Source organism: Bombyx mandarina, chromosome 09 (genome assembly GCF_030267445.1).
Source record: "Bombyx mandarina strain Sakado chromosome 09, ASM3026744v2".
Classification (NCBI taxonomy): Eukaryota; Metazoa; Arthropoda; class Insecta; order Lepidoptera; family Bombycidae; genus Bombyx; species Bombyx mandarina.
This window is the reverse complement of record NC_143216.1, coordinates 313,674-332,041: the sequence shown is the minus strand read 5'-3', so window position 1 is coordinate 332,041 and position 18,368 is coordinate 313,674. Positions and strand designations below refer to the sequence as shown.

General features: G+C 36.6%; 1 protein-coding gene across 1 annotated transcript in view; it reads right to left on the bottom strand.

The window, feature by feature from the left end:
* LOC114253304 (acid sphingomyelinase-like phosphodiesterase 3b) overlaps nucleotides 1-18,368 on the bottom strand; it is a 41,600-nt gene that overhangs the window by 14,336 nt on the left and 8,896 nt on the right. Inside the window, exons 3-6 of the mRNA XM_028188134.2 lie at nucleotides 6,199-6,267; nucleotides 5,426-5,585; nucleotides 4,832-5,034; nucleotides 4,584-4,741 (exon numbers count right to left, since the gene is read on the bottom strand). Coding sequence (XP_028043935.2) covers nucleotides 4,584-4,741; nucleotides 4,832-5,034; nucleotides 5,426-5,585; nucleotides 6,199-6,267 — 590 coding nt within the window. The remainder of the gene's footprint in view (nucleotides 1-4,583; nucleotides 4,742-4,831; nucleotides 5,035-5,425; nucleotides 5,586-6,198; nucleotides 6,268-18,368) is intronic.

Genomic DNA, 18,368 nt, shown 5'->3' with positions numbered 1-18,368 from the left:
GGCCGGAAGTCCGCCGCCGTGCCGGCCCTGTAGTTATGAGTCGGTCGAACCAAATGTATGCTTGTTGTCAGTCGTTTAGCAGGGGTTAGTGAGTGCCGAGACTTTATTAAATGCACTTGATTTGTCTGTAGATAGAGTGAGTGTTTTAGTTTAGTAATAATTTAAAAAAAATGACGCATAAGTCCAAATCTATACTAATATATAAATCTACAGTGGTTTTTATGGATGTTCCGTTATAACTACTGAACTATGTATCCGATTGACTTGAAACTTGGTGTCCATGTAGGAAATACATGTACTTAATGGATAGGCTATTTATATGAGTTTTGGACTTCCAACACCACTTGCGGGGGCGTTAAAGATGAGAATCTTTGTGGGGGTGAGAAATAATAATGTTAATTTTAAATGCCCAGCGAAGCGGACGGGTACAACTAGTATTTAATAAAAATAAAAATTCGCGTCGCAAATCCTTGGAACCTATAGCACACAGTATTTATAAAATAAGTTTGGATGTGATTTTTTTTTTGTCAAAAGCTAGGAGGCTAAACTGTTAAGGAACAATTCCTTAATGGAATGATAAACATCATCTGTCTACTATCCCATTTGATACTTTCGGTCCCTTAGGGATATTATAATAATCAAAATAACTACAAATTAACGTTTGAAAATATAGGAGAGTCCGAGATTTTCTGATTGATGTTCTATTTTGAGAACAAGACTTAAGCTAAGCTTTCCGGTTTGAAGGGTGGAAAAGCTCTTGTAGACTATATACAGTATGTCAAGCCGAAAACTCTAGATAGTATTCTGTTAGAATAATTAATTAGACAAAAAAATGTTCCCAAGAAAATAGATTCGATATAAAGAGGAATTAAACATAACGACCATACTATTATTTGCCAATCCTTGAATTAGGTTTTACTTAAGGTACTGTAATATGATTAGTCGTAAAAAATAAGGCTGACCAATAATCGAATGATGCGATATATGTATGTCTTTTTTACTACGTTTATTTATTGCTTAGAAGGGTGGACGAGCTTACGGTTCATCTGGTGTTAAGCCAATTTAAAGTTCAATCAATTCAATTTTGAGGTCGAGAATAGGATTCAATTTGTGATTGTGTTTGTACAAGTAACATAATGAGACTTCCACACATCCTGTTAGGGTAAGCTCGTCGCGTTAATAAAACATTAAGTCCCTCCTGATTTTCAGTGTTTACCGAGCTCATAGACAACAGCAGCGTAAATTTCCAGTCATAGTTTTTACACTAATATGGCTGCGCCACCGGCTGCTGCTTCACGGCAGAAATATGCAGACTAGTAGTACCTACCCTTACGGACACATAAGACGCCCCAGCATCAATCAGTACACCAGGAAGTAAGCATATGAAATACTAGTTGGGCGAATTGAATGCGCACCCTGAATACGTTTTCTCCTCCAAATGGGCACCATCCCTGGGTTATCGCGTTCATTAAGCCCTTTTTGGCATGTGATCAAGAACCTTTATATTCCAGGTCGAGGTTACGTAAGTAATAGCTGCAATCGCTTTTTATTTCACCAAGATGTATTTCCGCAAACCAAGTGTAATGTACGAAAGGGTATAATTGTAAAACGTAATTAATTTAAAAATTGTGAAAATTGTAAGAACCTCAACAACGTCGGTTTGCTTTTGGAAGTCTGAAGAAAGGCAGCAAACGCGGCGGCTTAACCGACTTCAAAGAACTAAAACAGTCACGTGATGTTAGCTGATTGAAATACACAAACATACAAGCACACCGGCGGTGCTGCTGGTCGCTCAGACGGTGGTGGAACATCAAACGACTTGTTCCGTCTTTGCAATAAAGGTGAAATCTATACATATAAATAAAATTGGGGTGTCTGTTTGAAATATTGAAATAGCCTTTTTTTACTACATGCATAATAATATGAATATACCTAGTCAGGTCATAAATTCTGTCACATGTTTAATGTAAAATAATTGAAACAAGTTTATTCATTATGTAACCATTCATATACCAAAATGAACTTAACAAAACATAGATTCTTATGACACCAAAGTTTATTCAAAATGATCTCCGTGATTTTGAATACAGGCCTACAATCTGCGCGGCCAGTCGTCTATCGCAGCACGAACGAGGTCCATGTCAATATCGGCGGCTGCCTTAATCAAGGATGTCTTGAGTGACTCCAAATTGGGATGAGGCTTTGAGCACGCCTTTTCCTCCAAGTGTTGCCATATCTTGTAATCTAACGGATTCAAATCTGGACTGGAGGAGGGCCAGTCTTCGTGCCGGATGAAGTCGATTTCACGTGCCGCCAGCCAGTCTTGTGTGCTTTTCGCTCTATGAGCTGGCACCGAATCTTGTTGGAATACCCAGTGCCTGTTATTGAACATGGTATGGGAAACAGGTTCCACAAGGTTCGTCAGGACTGTATTTTGATACACAACTGCATTCGTTTTTACACATTTCTCACAAAAATGTACCTCTGTTAAGCCCCAATAAGAAACTTCCAACCATACCATGAGCGAGGATGGAAAATGACCTCGTTGGACACGCGGAATACGGTTGCTCGCTTCTTCACTACTGTGTGCGTACACCTTATCATTTTGTTTGTTGTAGCTCTCTTCTACGGTAAAAATTTTTTCATCCGAAAAAAGAATTTCCCGATATTTTTTTCCCGCGTACCGTTTCAACAAAGCGCGGCATCTCTTCAGCCTCAGGTCTATTAGACGAGCATTCAAACGATGTCCTGTTTTTCTTCGATATGCCCGAAGCCCTAAGTCTTCATTTAACACCCTTTTCACCGTGGTTCTGCTTAACCCCATCTGAAGGGCCAACAGTTTCTGCTTACGTTTGGGATTTCTTTGAATTTGCGCCTTCACAGCTTTTATTACTGCTGGAGTTCTAACAGACCGATGGCGACCACTTCTTGACCTGTCATCTACACTAGAGTCTTCATTGTATCGTTTGATGGTACGATAAACGAATCTTTTGGTTATATTCAAATTTTTCAGTATGTTAAAAATTTGAATTGGCGCGTAACCGCAACGATGCAACGCAATAACTGCAACACGGTCTTCTTTAAGCGTCCACTCCATATTTGTGTAATGAGTAAAATTCTAAAAGTATACATTTTTATTTTCATAAACAATTCTAAATTCCAATTCAATAAACTTTTTTGTGGCCAGCATTCTAAAAGAAAAGTTTTTACTGTGTGACAATACTAATGACCTGACTAGTTATATACGGTACATACACCAAAATAACATTGTTTATAATTTTTGTTTGTCTGTCTGTTTGTTCTGGCTAATCTCTGGGACGGCTGGGCCGATTTTGACAGGACTTTCACTGATAATTAGCTGATGATATAACTTAGGCTACTTTTTTTAGACCAGCTTGGCCCCGCGGCTCCTGCCGCGGTACGACAATAACCGCGGGTAACATCGCGGGACTCAGCTATGAATAATAAAATTTAATGTTTCCGAAGCGAAGCGAGGGCGGGTCGCTATTTTAGTAAAATTATCCGTAATAAGCTTGAAATTCATTTTGAGTTTTTGAGTCTTAGGCATATTACATCTGCATTGGTATCAGTTAGTTTTACAACAACACTTTCCGGAAGTCAGCTTCATCATATGTACCCTTCTTTTCGAGTAGGTATGTTCATTTCTGAAGATCTTGCTTAGTTTGCAGACTGATCTCTGACCATTCGTCGCAAATTTTTTCTCTATCTTCGGGAGTCTTTAATGCTTCAGGTATAGGCTGGTGTGTGATGCTATTATTTTTTACCAAAGAGTAGATTAATTGACCACGTGATCTTTACCCGTAACCTACTGCCATATAAGTAATTACTGTATCAAATAATTCATATCAGTTGCTAATCTACGCAGAGCCTTATCCAGAGAGATATATTATATATCCGTGCGTGTCTGTGTTGGTCTTTATAATATGTCGGAGACGGTCATTAGTTTGGTAGTTAAACGAAATGCAGCACGATTCCCGAGAGATGGCAGCACGATTGCGGTATCGTCGGAACTCTGCTAACTTCGTGCTACGACAGAGCCTAGCCGATGGAGGTGCGTAGACGCCAACACACTTACCAAGCAACCTTCTTGAAGAGCGGCGCCTCCGTCCTAAGAACTGTCATTCGTTTTCGTTTGCTAACGCCAAGAGAAGATTTGTAAATTGTTCTAAGACGACAAACGTGATTGGTGTACTTATAATATTTCTCTTAGCTCGGTCAACTTATTTGCCCCTACGATGTCTGACGATGGTGTTAATAATTGTGGTCTCTCCGACATATATATTTAGTATGTATACCTGTATGTATATAGTGAATTTTTCTTATCACGCGACTATTGTACTATCACTTAATTGGACTAAAATTATAAAATCATGTTTTAGCCTCGTTTACTTTTACTATTGTAATCTACTTGCTTAAGTTTTGAAACGGTGTGTTGTCTTAGGTTAGATTATAAGATCTCATAAATAATTATTAAATTAAATTGAAATCAAATACTGTGGATTCTATGAAATTGGGATTCGGGAAAAGAGGTTTTACCTATACCAGCATTGTTCTCTATTTACCATTTCGTTAGCCTTATCCGCCTTGTTGAACACGGAGCTGAGCCATTCCCATTGCAGACTTGACTCTGGGGTATTGTGCTCACGAATTCCAAACAAGTTCGTGTTCAGGATCACAAGCCTCAGTTTGTTCTGTTTCTGCTCAATCGTGTAGTATCCACCTGGAGACAAACATATTAACCTACTAAAATTTTTCAACATCAAGTTCTATTTAACATGGCACCATGAAAGTAAAGTGAAAGCTACTTTACCATTAGCGAAGGTCTCTAAAGCTTCCAAAGGTAGCCATTGCATCCATAGAGTAGTGACAGTTTCGGATGGCTTGGGGTCCAAGTCCCCGAGAACAGGAAACACGAAGTGAGAACTGAAAGTCCTACTCAATAGGAACGTCATATTACGGATAGCGTTCAGACGGTCGTCTTCGCTTAGCGTGTAGTGGGAAGTGACTATGTCCCTGCAACAATGATTAGAAAAAACACACTTTTAACACACATTACATAGTACCTACATTATATATTGTAGAAAGACCACATAGACTACAAAACATCATGAACAATTCAGGGAATTTGCAAAATCAGTAATTGCCTTTTCAGAGAAAGATCTGGATTCTTTGGTATTTATTCAGGCGTGTTTTCTCAAGGTTTCCTCCCATACAGGTATTTGTACAATATTTGTATAATAAATTTTGCACAAAAGTATTAAATACAACGTTCCCAATTTGATATATTCTCGAAAAAAAAAAACAATCCCTAATTCTGTAGCAAGGGCTTCGAGTATTACCTTCGCTACTATTGCCACTCTTGAGAAGCGCTTTAAAAAGTCTAGTATGTCACATATGTACGTACCCTGTCCACAATACGAATTCTACGTTATCCGAGTGCCGGGTTCTCATGTACTTTGCAGCGGATTCGATGAGCTCCAAAGAACTGTCACAGGCGTAGTCCCCATATTTCCCCAGAGCCCTGAGATATCTTGAACTACCACGATCGGCTAATCTCCGACAATCTGTATAAGTTTAATCATTTATTTATTTCCTAGATGAGTGTGCGAACTCATAAACCATTGGGATTTACGTAGCGATTTACCACAGGGATGCCGTCACCCAGCCAGAGATATGTCTCACCCTTCAAACCAGATCGCATTACTGCTTCGCATCATAAATAGTAGGTAAACCTTGTATCTATATATCTATCTGGGGTCACAAGATACCCTACCACCAGTTGCAGGATATTAATAATACGGTCAAATAATAATATTTTTTACTACAGAAAATAATGCAAGATTTTGTCGAAGAATTGATAACACACACTCCATTGGTTCTTATCGCCTTCCGAAGGTTACAAATATATTACGCGAGATTCCATCTATAATTCAGAATTTAGGCAAAACGTATTATTCAAATGAATTGTTCTGTTTACTTATTTCATATTGTCCTTGTGACACAGAGCAGGAGAGTGTCATATCAGCCATTTGCACTATAAAGTACAGATCAGTAGAAAAATCTTTTAGGGTCAGCATTGGCGATTTTCGTTACAAGAGTTCACGTTGAGGAAGAGGTATTAACCCCGCGTGTGGTTAAGAGCTACGTATTGAGCATGATGTATAAATAACAAGTTACTTTTTCTAATGTCTCCTTGTGAACTGTATAGGGGGTTATAGTGGAAGTCCGTGATGTGCCAGAAGTATCCTGAAACAATGAAACCAAGTTAAATAACTTTATTGCTATATAAATCTTAAATTACATGGGATGCGGAAAGACTTTGGGTTCTTAATGGCCTTTTTCACTGGAAGTGCTATGATGAAGATGATGCTAATGTCTCTATTATATCATCACACCACTTCAAGCCAATATAGAGTTGAATAAATTAATTTAGAAACGTTTACTTAGGTTATTTTAGTGAGTGCAAGGAAAAATGTAATAACATAATAATAGGAAAAAGAAGACCATTCTTTACTGCCTTTTTAATTATCTTTATTCACTACTAGCTGACCCGCCGGACTTTATAGTGCCTCAATCGATAAATAAAAGTCCTAAGCTATTGTATTATAATACATAAACTTAAAACAAACAAAAGGAATTCGTCTGACGAGGGACACCTCAAAAGAAAAGCAAAATTGCTATTTTGTATTTAATTCCGAGTATTTTTATATTTATCTACCTTTTAAATCTTCTCTGGACTTCCACAAATAATTCAAGACCAAAATTAGCCAAAGCGGTCCAGCCGTTCTCAAGTTTTAGTGAGACTAACAAACAGCAATTCATTTTTATTAAGAGAGATTTCATATCACGAAATATCTGATTAAAAGTGCAGAATCGTTGGTGGTTCCAAAGTCATTTAAACTGATATCACTTCTATAAGCTTGCATGATTATTTTTTGGTAGTGAACCGATTTTTTTTTCCTGAGTCCACACATGTCTAACGATGTGGAATAGCGATAAGCACTAGTGCTCCGTTTGAGCTTTAGGAAGTTTTATCGGGAAGTTCAGTTTTCATCTATAAAATATCACTCACTATAGATTTTAGTTACCGCACGATACCAGGGGGTCCATATTCTATATACTCTATACTCGTTTATGTCACATAGAAAGTAAGAAAGATACATTTAAAATTGAATTTTCATATTATATAAAAATCAAAGGAAAGCTTTGTAACTTGATCAAGGAAAGACCCAGCGTAACAAATTAATTGAAGTTTAGGTAGTCTTTGTATCAAAAGCGAAGTCTCAAAACTTTGTCATTAAACTTTATATAAGTATTGTCTTCGATCTTTGAAAGCTCAATAAACAATTATCGGCCCTTGACCTCATTCCGATGAACGACCCGGAAGGAAATTGTTATGAAAAAAATTTTAGAGGAGCAACTTGGCTATCAACTTCGGTTTTCGAAGACGTCTTGAGTAATGTAACCTAAATCTAATTTTTTTATGTCGTACTGTTAACATTTATTATAAATTTAACCTATTTTTTCGCTGTTCGTAAAATTGCTGTAACATGTCGTAGTGTGTTATAAGAGATTGCTGTACATGCCTGTAACTGGCTTACATACCAGTACTTAATTTTATACATGTTCATTTTAAGCTTGAACATTTTGTTTGTATTGCTGTTGGTGTGTCTAAATAAATAAATAAATAAATCCGCAGTTACCGTTGTCTGAATTATTAAGCTTTTTTTATAAAAAGGCTTCCTTAATCTAACAACCAGGACGCCAGAAACACTTGCGAGATATGTTATGTAGAGGTTTAAATTCCACAGATCGGTTCTAAAATAAAATATTAACAGAAGTATGTATGTACGTATTACGTGCTCATGATTGACTTCCACGATGCCTGTATACTCACGTAAAGCAAAACTTAAAAAACTAAAAACACAAAAAAGATACTAATTTTATAAAATTTGTGGATTCAGATTGCAATGTATCTGAACTCCGTAACTATATCATCTACAGTTTATCTTGATCAAAGTACATTTGTAAGGTCGAGAATAGGGTTCGATTTGTGATTCGTGCGTTTTGTTTGCAAAGCCCTTTCGTTTGTATCTTTAATTAATATTTGGAACAATATCGTAACATAACGAGACTTCCTCCTCATGTCCTGTTAGTAGATATATACAAAACAACTTCCTCTTCAATTTCTCTTATTGCTTTTTTTGTTATTGCTTAGATGGGTGGACGAGCTCATAGCCCACCTGGTGTTATGTGGTTACTGGAGCCCATAGACCAGCGCGGACTCACAAGAGGTCCTACCACCAGTAATTACGCAAATTATAATTTTGCGGGTTTCATTTTTATTACATATTGATATTCTTTAACCGTGGAAGTCAATCGTGAACATTTGTTGAGTACGAATTTCATTCGAAAAATTGGTACCCGCCTGCGAGATTCGAACACCGGTGCATCGCTCAGCACGAATGCACCGGACGTCTTATCCGTTAGGCCACAACGACATCCAAACTGCTTAGAATGAGAGGGATGGGCTCACAATCCACTTGGTGTTAAGTGGTTACCGGATCCCATATACACCAACAACGTATTGCTTAGAGAGAGAGGAATGAACTCACAACCCACTTGGTGGTAACGTAAACCACCACCACCCATCAAACAATAAAAAAGAAAAAATTATAAATTCGCCAAATAGTTAAGCGGTGCGGTATCTATAATAATAACTATGTTATTTAACTTGAATAACCCCTGAATTGCCTCAATAAGAACACGTTGAAAGATAAATTTCTGGAGCTCAGGAATAAGCTTCGTATGGCAAAAAGTTTCATCAGTCAGATAAAGCGGCGAAAGTTTTTGTAAGCTAACTGCTTTTAGGTTCTTCACTTACTTCTTATTCTGTACGGCTTATTCAGTGCTTAAGACGTTTGCATCAAAACAGGAATTTTTAATGACTTTTTTATTTTTTTATTTTTTAGATAAGTGGACGAGCTCACAGCCCGCAAGTGGTTACTGGAGCCATAGACATCTACAACGTAAATGCGCCACCCACCATGAGATATAAGTTCTAAGGTCTCACTCAGTATAGTTACAAATGCTGCCCAACCCCTCCAAACGTGCGGACTCACAAGAAGTCCTACCACCAGTAATTACGCAAAATATTATTAATATTAATATTTTGCGGTTTTCGCAATGAACCTTCGAAGACCTTTCGAAGACCTTAGACCCTTCGAAGTCATCGCTCTCAAATTAGGCAAAATATAATTTATTTCTCTTTAACAGGTAAGTATACTATTTTTCACTACCATAATCTGTCGGTAATTAATTAACGTATAAAGGTTTCATTAAATTAATATTGGCTTTTCTTAGGATTCTTTTTACATATTTTATTCAAAATTTACCATCGCATACCAGTAATACCCACCGATAACGATCTTTTTATTTGAGACAAAATGTGTAGTAACATAAATTTTTTTTACACTTTTCCTATTATAGAGCTTTAACTTTAATTAATTCGCAAATAAACTGTCAGTCGCCTAAGTGATACTGTGCCTGGTGTAAACGTATTGATGTGACTATGTCGATATTCTAATCACACAGACGGATACCAATTTTGAACAAAATACTATTTAACGCGTATTTAAAAACTATTCAGACAATAATTAAATGTGGTCGTCTTCTATAAATTATATATTTTTTTATAGCTTAGATGCTTAGGGTAGACGAGCTCAGAGCCCATCTGGTGTTAAGTGGATACTGGAGCCCATATACATCTACAACGTAAATGCGCCACCCACCTTGAGATATAAGTTCTAAGGTCTTAAGTATGGTTACAACGGCTGCCCCACCCTTCAAACCGAAACGGATTACTACTTCACGGCAGAAATAGGCAGGGTGGTGGCACCTACCCGCGTGGACTCACAAGAGGTCCTACCACTAGTAATTACGCAAATTATAATTTTGCGGGTTTCATTTTTTTACACGATGTTATTCCTTCACCTCGGATAGTTTGAATGTGAATACATTAATATAAAATGAATATCTATACATTAAATAAGTGTATTTTAGGTTGGTTAGGTAAGTAGCACGTCGGGGCGTAGTCTGCACGGGAGGCTCAACTATGCTGTCCATTTCTGCGGGAAACAGTCATGAACACCGATAGAAGGACGGAGCAGCCGTCACAGACACAAAACCAGTCAAGTTTATTATAGTGAAAAACCGAAATCGTGTGGAGCATTCTCGCAAACCCAATATCTGTGCCCGTGAGGACTTCAGTAGAATTTCGTTTATGTTTTCCTGTAGATTGTGATTGAGGCTTAGTATTCCCAGCTGTTTACAAATTTTATTATGGCGTATATTCGGAGATGAGAATATCGATGACTCGTCATCTATTTTTACATTTTCTATGTTTTAATTGAATTATTTTAAGCAATAAAAAAAAAGTGCGTGCGTATAAAGTACACATGCTAGAAGTGAAACTTTTTTGGCGAACTAATTTATGAGTCTTGCTTATATTTATACAAATCTAAAACTTTAGATTTCCGAGACTTAGAGGAAGGGAAAAAGGAAATAATAATAAATTACTAATATTTTGCCAATTGAATTGACTAATTTAATTTCATGCTATTTGATTAATGTTCCAAATTCTTTTCATTTCATTTCAATTCCTATTAACATATTTCACAAAAATATTATAAAATATTAGGCTGTATGGTATGATACATTTGCCTTTCCAGTTGGAAAAATACAACAACTACTATTACTGACATTTGACAAGTACTTAATTTCAACAGTAGTTTGCGTCACTTCCGTTGCATACCTGCGTGACGTTCTGTAAAAATTTTAACCTCATTTTACCTTTATGCGCATAAAGAAGTTTGAATTTAAAAAAAAAATTGAATTTATCAGATGAATATTGAGACCTTGACTTTGATACCTATATTTAAAAATCAGCTTTCAACCACTGATTTTATAATTTTTTAAGAACTTTTCAAACAATTTCACTGCTCATCTCGTGTAAGGTGGAGATCAGGGGTCCATAAACTTCACAACTCATACTCATAACTTCACTTCTTAGCACAATAAACCCATCATGACGTGAATAAAGCCAACCCCCAGCGACCAGACCTCAGAGTCTCAAATTTCATTGTATGAGCTGTGTATCTTAAATCCTGCTTTTTTTTATCTGAATATATTACTGTTTCACGGATGAAATAAATGGATACCTATCAGTGCGTGTTCATAATAAGCGTCGTCGCCAGTAATTAACAATTTTTTAACAAAATGAACGATAGAACTCAACTAACTGTCGAGTATCTTACCCATTTACCTATGGACGCTGAATAGTTACAAAACCACTGCTCCCAAAATATAAATTCAATGAATATATGTAAGTATATACTTTAAACAATTTCGTAGCCTGAAAATATCTTACAATTAGCAAAAACGCTTGTGAGAGAGCTCTTGGATCTGGCTGAGTCCCATTCGTGAAATAAATTCGAGTTGCGATTTGTTTTTGTTCAAGATTATCTTGTCATTATTTGTTAGGCGAAGCTTGTGGACACCAGGATGTCTTTGTTTAAAATTCAAAATGAAAATCATCTACTTTGTTACTACAGTGCGTTACAATGACAATTAACTGATAGTCAAATATAGAAGTGACAATAACGTATTGAAGTAGTCCTGATCGGGTAATATCTTAGCGATTAATGATTTTGTATAAGTCATTGAGCATGTATTCACGATCAGTGAATGCAGCCAGAGTGGTGAGCAACTAAATGTTGACGATAATTTTGTACATCTATGAACAAATTAAATAAAGCTATTTATTGAAACATCTTGCGGGCTACACGTCACGAATGTAATAATAATAATAATAATAATAATATAGCCTTTTATTCAGATCCATATTACAATTATATGACTAAAATTAAATATAATATATAAAACTTAAATTTTATTTAAACCTTAATCTAGTCTATTATTTGAATTTTTCTTATTTTCTGCAGATCTGTTTGCCAATCGACAAAGGCCTCCTCCAACCTTTTCCACTCATGTCTTTCTTGAGCCACTCTGTTCCATGTGACGCCTGCCACTTGTCGTATGTCGTCATCCCATCTTTTTTGCGGTCTACCTTTTTTCCTTTTACTTTCTCTAGGATACCATTGTGTCACAACTTTGCTCCATTTATCTTTACCTCTAACAATATGCCCTGCCCAACGCCATTTAAGCCTTCTAATTTTGCACCCTATATCTATTACCTTTGTTTTGCTTCTTATTATACGGTTACTCAGTCGGTCTGACTTTTTCACGTTCATCATGCTCCTCTCCATTGCGCGTTGGTATGATGCAAGCTTGCTAATCGTGTTTTGTGATAAAGCCCATGTTTGACTGCCGTACATGAGAACTGGTAGTATGCAAGTATTAAATAGTTTGCTTTTAATGTTCATATGAAGATTTTTGTCCTTCATAATTTCTTTCAAGCCCCAGTACCTTCTCCAGCCATTAGTTATTCTTCTTTCAACTTCTTTGAGCACCGGATTATCATCTGTTATTAGCTGTCCCAAGTAAATATATTCATCGGTGTAATCAATTTGGTTGTTTCCTAAGTTTATGGGAATTCTCTCTCCGTTTGTCATTATTTTTGTTTTTTCCAGGTTCAGTTTTAACCCTACCTTCTCGCTCTCCGTTGATAATTCGTTTATCATTCTTGTGATGTCTTCCGAGGATTTTGCAAATAACACAATATCATCTGCGAATCTCAAGTGAGTCAATGAGACACCGTCTACATTGATACCGAGATTTTCCCAATTTAGAGCTCTGAATATGGATTCTAGTACCGCCGAGAATATTTTTGGTGACAGGGGATCTCCTTGTCGTACGCCTTTGCCTACTCTGAAAGGTTCACCTTTCTTTTCTAATTGTATTCTCGCAGTATTCTGGCTGTAAACATTTTTTATTATCCGGATGTATTTGTGTTCAATTCCTTGTTCTTTTAATCACGTCACGAATGTAGGTACTATAAATTATTATTCAAGAGCTTTTGTTCAAATACTTTTAATTTGGAATGTAGTCCACCATTTAGAAGAATCATAAAGCTCTCACCGAGCCGGCGCGGCGGCGATCTCTTCTCAGTACCACGACGCTCCCAATGTTGTTCGGAGCTCGTATTTTGTTAAATAGAAAATTATCTTAAAATAGTTTATCTTAAAATGTTGTGCGACGAAAGAAATCATTAAAGAGGAGTGCATGCGGCAGAGATGCGAATGTTGAGATGGATGTGTGAAGTGACAAGAATGGACAAGATAAGGAATAAGTATATCAGAGGAAGTGTGAAAGTAGCCCCGGTAATTAAGAAATTAAAGAGCGGACGGTTAGCGTGGTATGGACATGTCATGTATAGAGAGAAGATGTCATGTATAGATGGAGATGGTAGTGCAAGGTAGAGGGGGAAGAGGTCGACCAAAGAAGACATGGGTAGAGTGTGTGAATGACGATCATGAGAAAGAGTAGTGAGTGTTGAGATAACGGCTGATAGAAGAGAATGGAAGAGAAAACATAGCTGTGCCGACCCCACCTAGTGGAATAAGGTGGAGAAAAGAAGAAGGTGAAGTATAGTTGAAATCGCTTAGGGACTACGAAACAATTTTTATTTATTCCTCTAAGCGTACATATTTCTAGGTTTAATCACTTCAATAGTGAATTTCTTAAAACTGTAGTACTAGAGCAAATGTAACAGCCGTTTCAATGAAAAAAAATATCACAAAAATACAAACGAGTAAATAGATAAACCTTTTTTTAGGTTCGGCACATTTGTGTGAACATGCGTTTATGATATTTGAAATGACGTATTGCCGGCCAGCCTGGAGTTCCGGAACCTAACCGCTATATTAAAAAGAAAAGTATTATGTTAAAAAAAAAATGTGTGTGTGTGCAAGTCAGACACGGTAGAAGTGAAACTTAAAAAATATAAATATAATCGCAAGGTACAACCACTCCGCAGGAGCAGCCGCACCCCGGGAGAACCGCCTGCATGATCACGGTATCCCGACGCCAGGTAGGTATGATTTAGCAAGAGAAATACGAGAACGTCTATCAACTGTGTAACATCTTGTCATCGCGATTCAGGAATTGTTGAATTTACGTGCAGCGACATCTGTTGATAACAAACTAAATAGAAATAAAATAAACATGGCGCGTAACGGAAGAAATTAAGATGGCGCGTAACCTAAAAACGTTACATACGTTTTTTCTTCCCTACGTCGATAAAGAAGTTTCACTTCAATAATTCTACCTCAAAGCGTCCGTCCAGAAGCTAAGGTGACTAAAACTAGAACAAACAGATTTGCCTTATGGAATGCTGACCATTTAAAAAAATTCAGCGCTTTATAACTAATAATACACTCGTAGAACTGTTCGTATTTTGATGTCGTTAGATTGTAGTGGACTGTATTATTAGGATGGGCAAGGAACTTGTTAAATAAACTCGCGAGGATTGCACGTATAAAATTTGTATATTTTAGAAATTTTATAAATCGCGTACAATAGCACGGAAAAAAGAGAGTTGACAAAACTAAGACATTCCAAAATTCAAATTCAAAATGTAATGTCAAAAACCACAACGACAACAATAAAAAAGGTTTTATACCATTTTGTTGGGTTTCCAACATGCTGCGGCCTCAGACATGATATATTTTCAAGAATGTTATACAATACTAAATTAATGTAATAACTTACACTCACCATTTCTTTATGGGATAAAGACAATCTTTATAATCATCTATGATAAAATTTAACATTTAAGAATTAACTTTAGACACAAAATGAGAAATGCAAAGATAGATTCTAATCAGTACATCATATTAAAAATAGGTACATTGAGGAATCTTTATACGTAGACATATAGCTACATTCGTATGTTCTGTGACCTTATAAATAAAATATAAAATACATTAAAAGCATTTTTTAAGATCAAGTTCTTTTTTTTTTTTTAACTCAAATAAGAAAATATAACAAATATTTAATTATATTTTAAACAATAACACATATTTCAGAAGGTTAATACTCTATATAAATTTACTTTCAACATTTAAATTGTAAAGCCTTTGTGTGAAACAATGTATTAAATGGAATTAATTAAGAGAACTTAGACATTTTTATCTATAAATTAAAATAATAACACACTAATTATTGTCAAAAGGTAACAAACTTACACCTGACAGTGACCTTCTAAAAACTTTACCATTAGGGGCAGTAACGTCAAAGGCTCGTACTTTACCATCCCCACCTGGGAAAACCTTAGAAATTCTAGCTAACGGCCAATAAAGAGGAGGTGAATTTGGTTCCTTCAATAATACCATCTTACCTATGGTAAGATTATTAATGACATTTAATGACAAAACAATCTTTCTTTGCGTCAATAGTCATTCCTAGCGCCTTGATACTGCTGTTTTCTTTTTAAACTTCAATTTCATCTAACTGTCTCTCATTGAAAGGAATATCAGCTAAGATCTCATCGCAGTTAGATGACCATTTATGCATTTGGAAGCCACCCAAGCTTAACAAACGTTTTAGCTGCTGTTTCGCCTCATGTAAAGCCGTTAAATCGTTATTCGGATATAAAACATCATCAACATAAACACAATTCTTTATAATGAAGGAAGCTAACGGTAAGTCAGCTTGATGCATGTTTGCAAGCTCGAGCAGAAATCTGGCTGCAAGGTAACTTGAGCATTTTAAGCCGTACGTGACAGTATCTAAGCGAATGCACCGAATTGGCTCATCAAGCCTATCGCGCCACAAAATATTTTGCAGCGTAGTGTATTCTGGATTGACCATAACATTCCTAAACATTTTTTTTATATCGCTATTGAACGTGTAGTCGCCAACCCTATATAAAGTAATAATTTCGAAAAGATCTCTTTGCACTATGGGACCATTGAGTAAAATGTCATTGAGTGAAACTATTTTTTGTCTTCAAAATATCTATATATAATCTATCTATTCGTTACCTTATGTTGAGGTGGCGGACCACCCGCAATAATGTGACCAAATTTAGTGTTGACAAGCTGTGGCGTTCCTTGACTCTGGCTGACCTTGACTCGGGTTGACTAGTCGTCGCCGGTAACAGTGCAGAAGTCACATCCTCGCTTCTCCTTAGCGGTCACTGCGTTGACTACTTTGGTGGTAAATAGCTTCGCTGCGGATTGTCCAGTATTCTCCATAGTAAAAAATAAAGTCACTAGGTTACTCGCGACTCGCCGGTAGGTAGCGACACTGCAGCGCGTCGTCCAAAAAATGTCTTCGTTGGAATGGAACGTTGGAATGGTAAATGTGAACCACACGCGGGATAAAGAAAAGACGATCGACTTCGGATGCGAGTGGTATCGCCCTCTTGTCTTCTCTTTATAATCCTTGATTTAGCTTGCTCCTCTTCGCTGCAGTTTACATTGCTTCCTGGCTTGTCGATATAATTTTTTATTTATTAGGTTTTCGCTCTTTCAATATTGATCGCCGGCTTCGCCTCTGCGTGTTTATTATCTTTACAGAATTCCTTTTCTTCGGCCGTAAAGGACCAATTTATGTAGTGGACTGTATTATTAGGATGGGCAAGGAACTTGTTAAATAAACTCGCGAGGATTGCACGTATAAAATTTGTATATTTTAGAAATTTTATAAATCGCGTACAATAGCACGGAAAAAAGAGAGTTGACAAAACTAAGACATTCCAAAATTCAAATTCAAAATGTAATGTCAAAAACCACAACGACAACAATAAAAAAGGTTTTATACCATTTTGTTGGGTTTCCAACAAGATAACATGTCTCGACAGCGTGATCCGAGACAGCTTGACGCCCCTGATCTTAAGAAACAACGATTCTCCATTTATACATTTGTAAAAAGGTATTATCTATGGAATACATTACCTACATTCCATTATACGATTTACTTTTTTAAGTAGAAAAAGAATATTCTCGTCTTTTTCTATAAATAAAAAAAACCAACTACTGAAATATTATATTCAATTTTGTGTTGATTTGTTAAAGTTTCGTATCAAGTCACTTGTCCATTGAAATAATAGTAAAGTGACATCAATGAAAATAATATTGCAATTGGAACTCTACTTGATTTTATTTTGGCTAGATACACTTTTTCATTAATCGTGTTAAGTAGACGCCAGCATGACAACGCTCCCCGTTTCTCAATGTCACAGGACAACAAAGAATACACAGCGCAAACCTTCTTCATAAATATCACAATAGTTAGAGCCGGGCGTATTTTATATCACAGAGACGGTCGAGCGTGTACTGATAGCGAGTCAATAAGAGCTACCTTTTTTTAACTTGCTAACATATACACAATGTTTTATTTTTATTGCTTAGATGGATGGACGAGCTCACAGCCTACCTGGTGTTAAGTGGTTACTGGAGCCCATAGATATCTACAACGTAAATGCGTCACCCACCTTGAGATATAAGTTCTAAGGTCTCAAGTATAGTTACAACGGCTGCCCTGCTGTCGTGCTGCTTCACGACAGAAATAGGCAGGGTGGTTGTACCTACCCGTTCGGAATCACAAGAGGTCCTACCACCAGTATACTAAGCTTAACTATATAATACAAGTACTGTATAAAACGCTAAATTCTCGCTCATGTACTTTTATAATCGTCTCATCGCTGCTACTATATTTTTTCTTGATAATTGTATTTTATAAAATTGTTTTCTTTTGAACTGTATTTTTTATAAAATAGTGCCGTATTCACAATGTAAATGAAACAGAACCAATTATTTCATCTGCTTTCACGAACAATATGCTTATTCGGAGAATATTCCTATTGTTTGATTTGCAATCATTTGAATTGGAAGAGCGATTCCTTTTCAGCTTTTGTGCGTGAAGCGAAAGACTATATTCCGCGGAAGTCCTTCCGGTTTAAGGGATATGAAAAGAAAAATAGTCCTTCGCTGTTTTTGAAGGTTCCGTGCTAGCTACATTCATTTGCGTGTATGCTTAAATTCTTTGACTATTTTTTTTTTATGGCTTAGATGGGTGGACGAGCTCACAGCCCACTTGGTGTTAAGTGGTTACTGGAGACCATAGACATCTACAACTTAAATGCGCCACCCACCTTGAGATATAAGTTCTAAGGTCTCAGTATAGTTACAACGGCTGCCCCACCCTTCAAACCGAAACGCATTACTGCTTCACGGCAGAAATAGGCGGGGTGAGGGTACCTACCCGTGCGAACTCACAAGAGGTCCTACCACCAGTGTGGTTAGTGGCTTACCACCACATAAGTTAATATTGAAAGTTAATTGCATCGTTGAATTCGTTCGTTGCTGACCAGAAACTTAAAT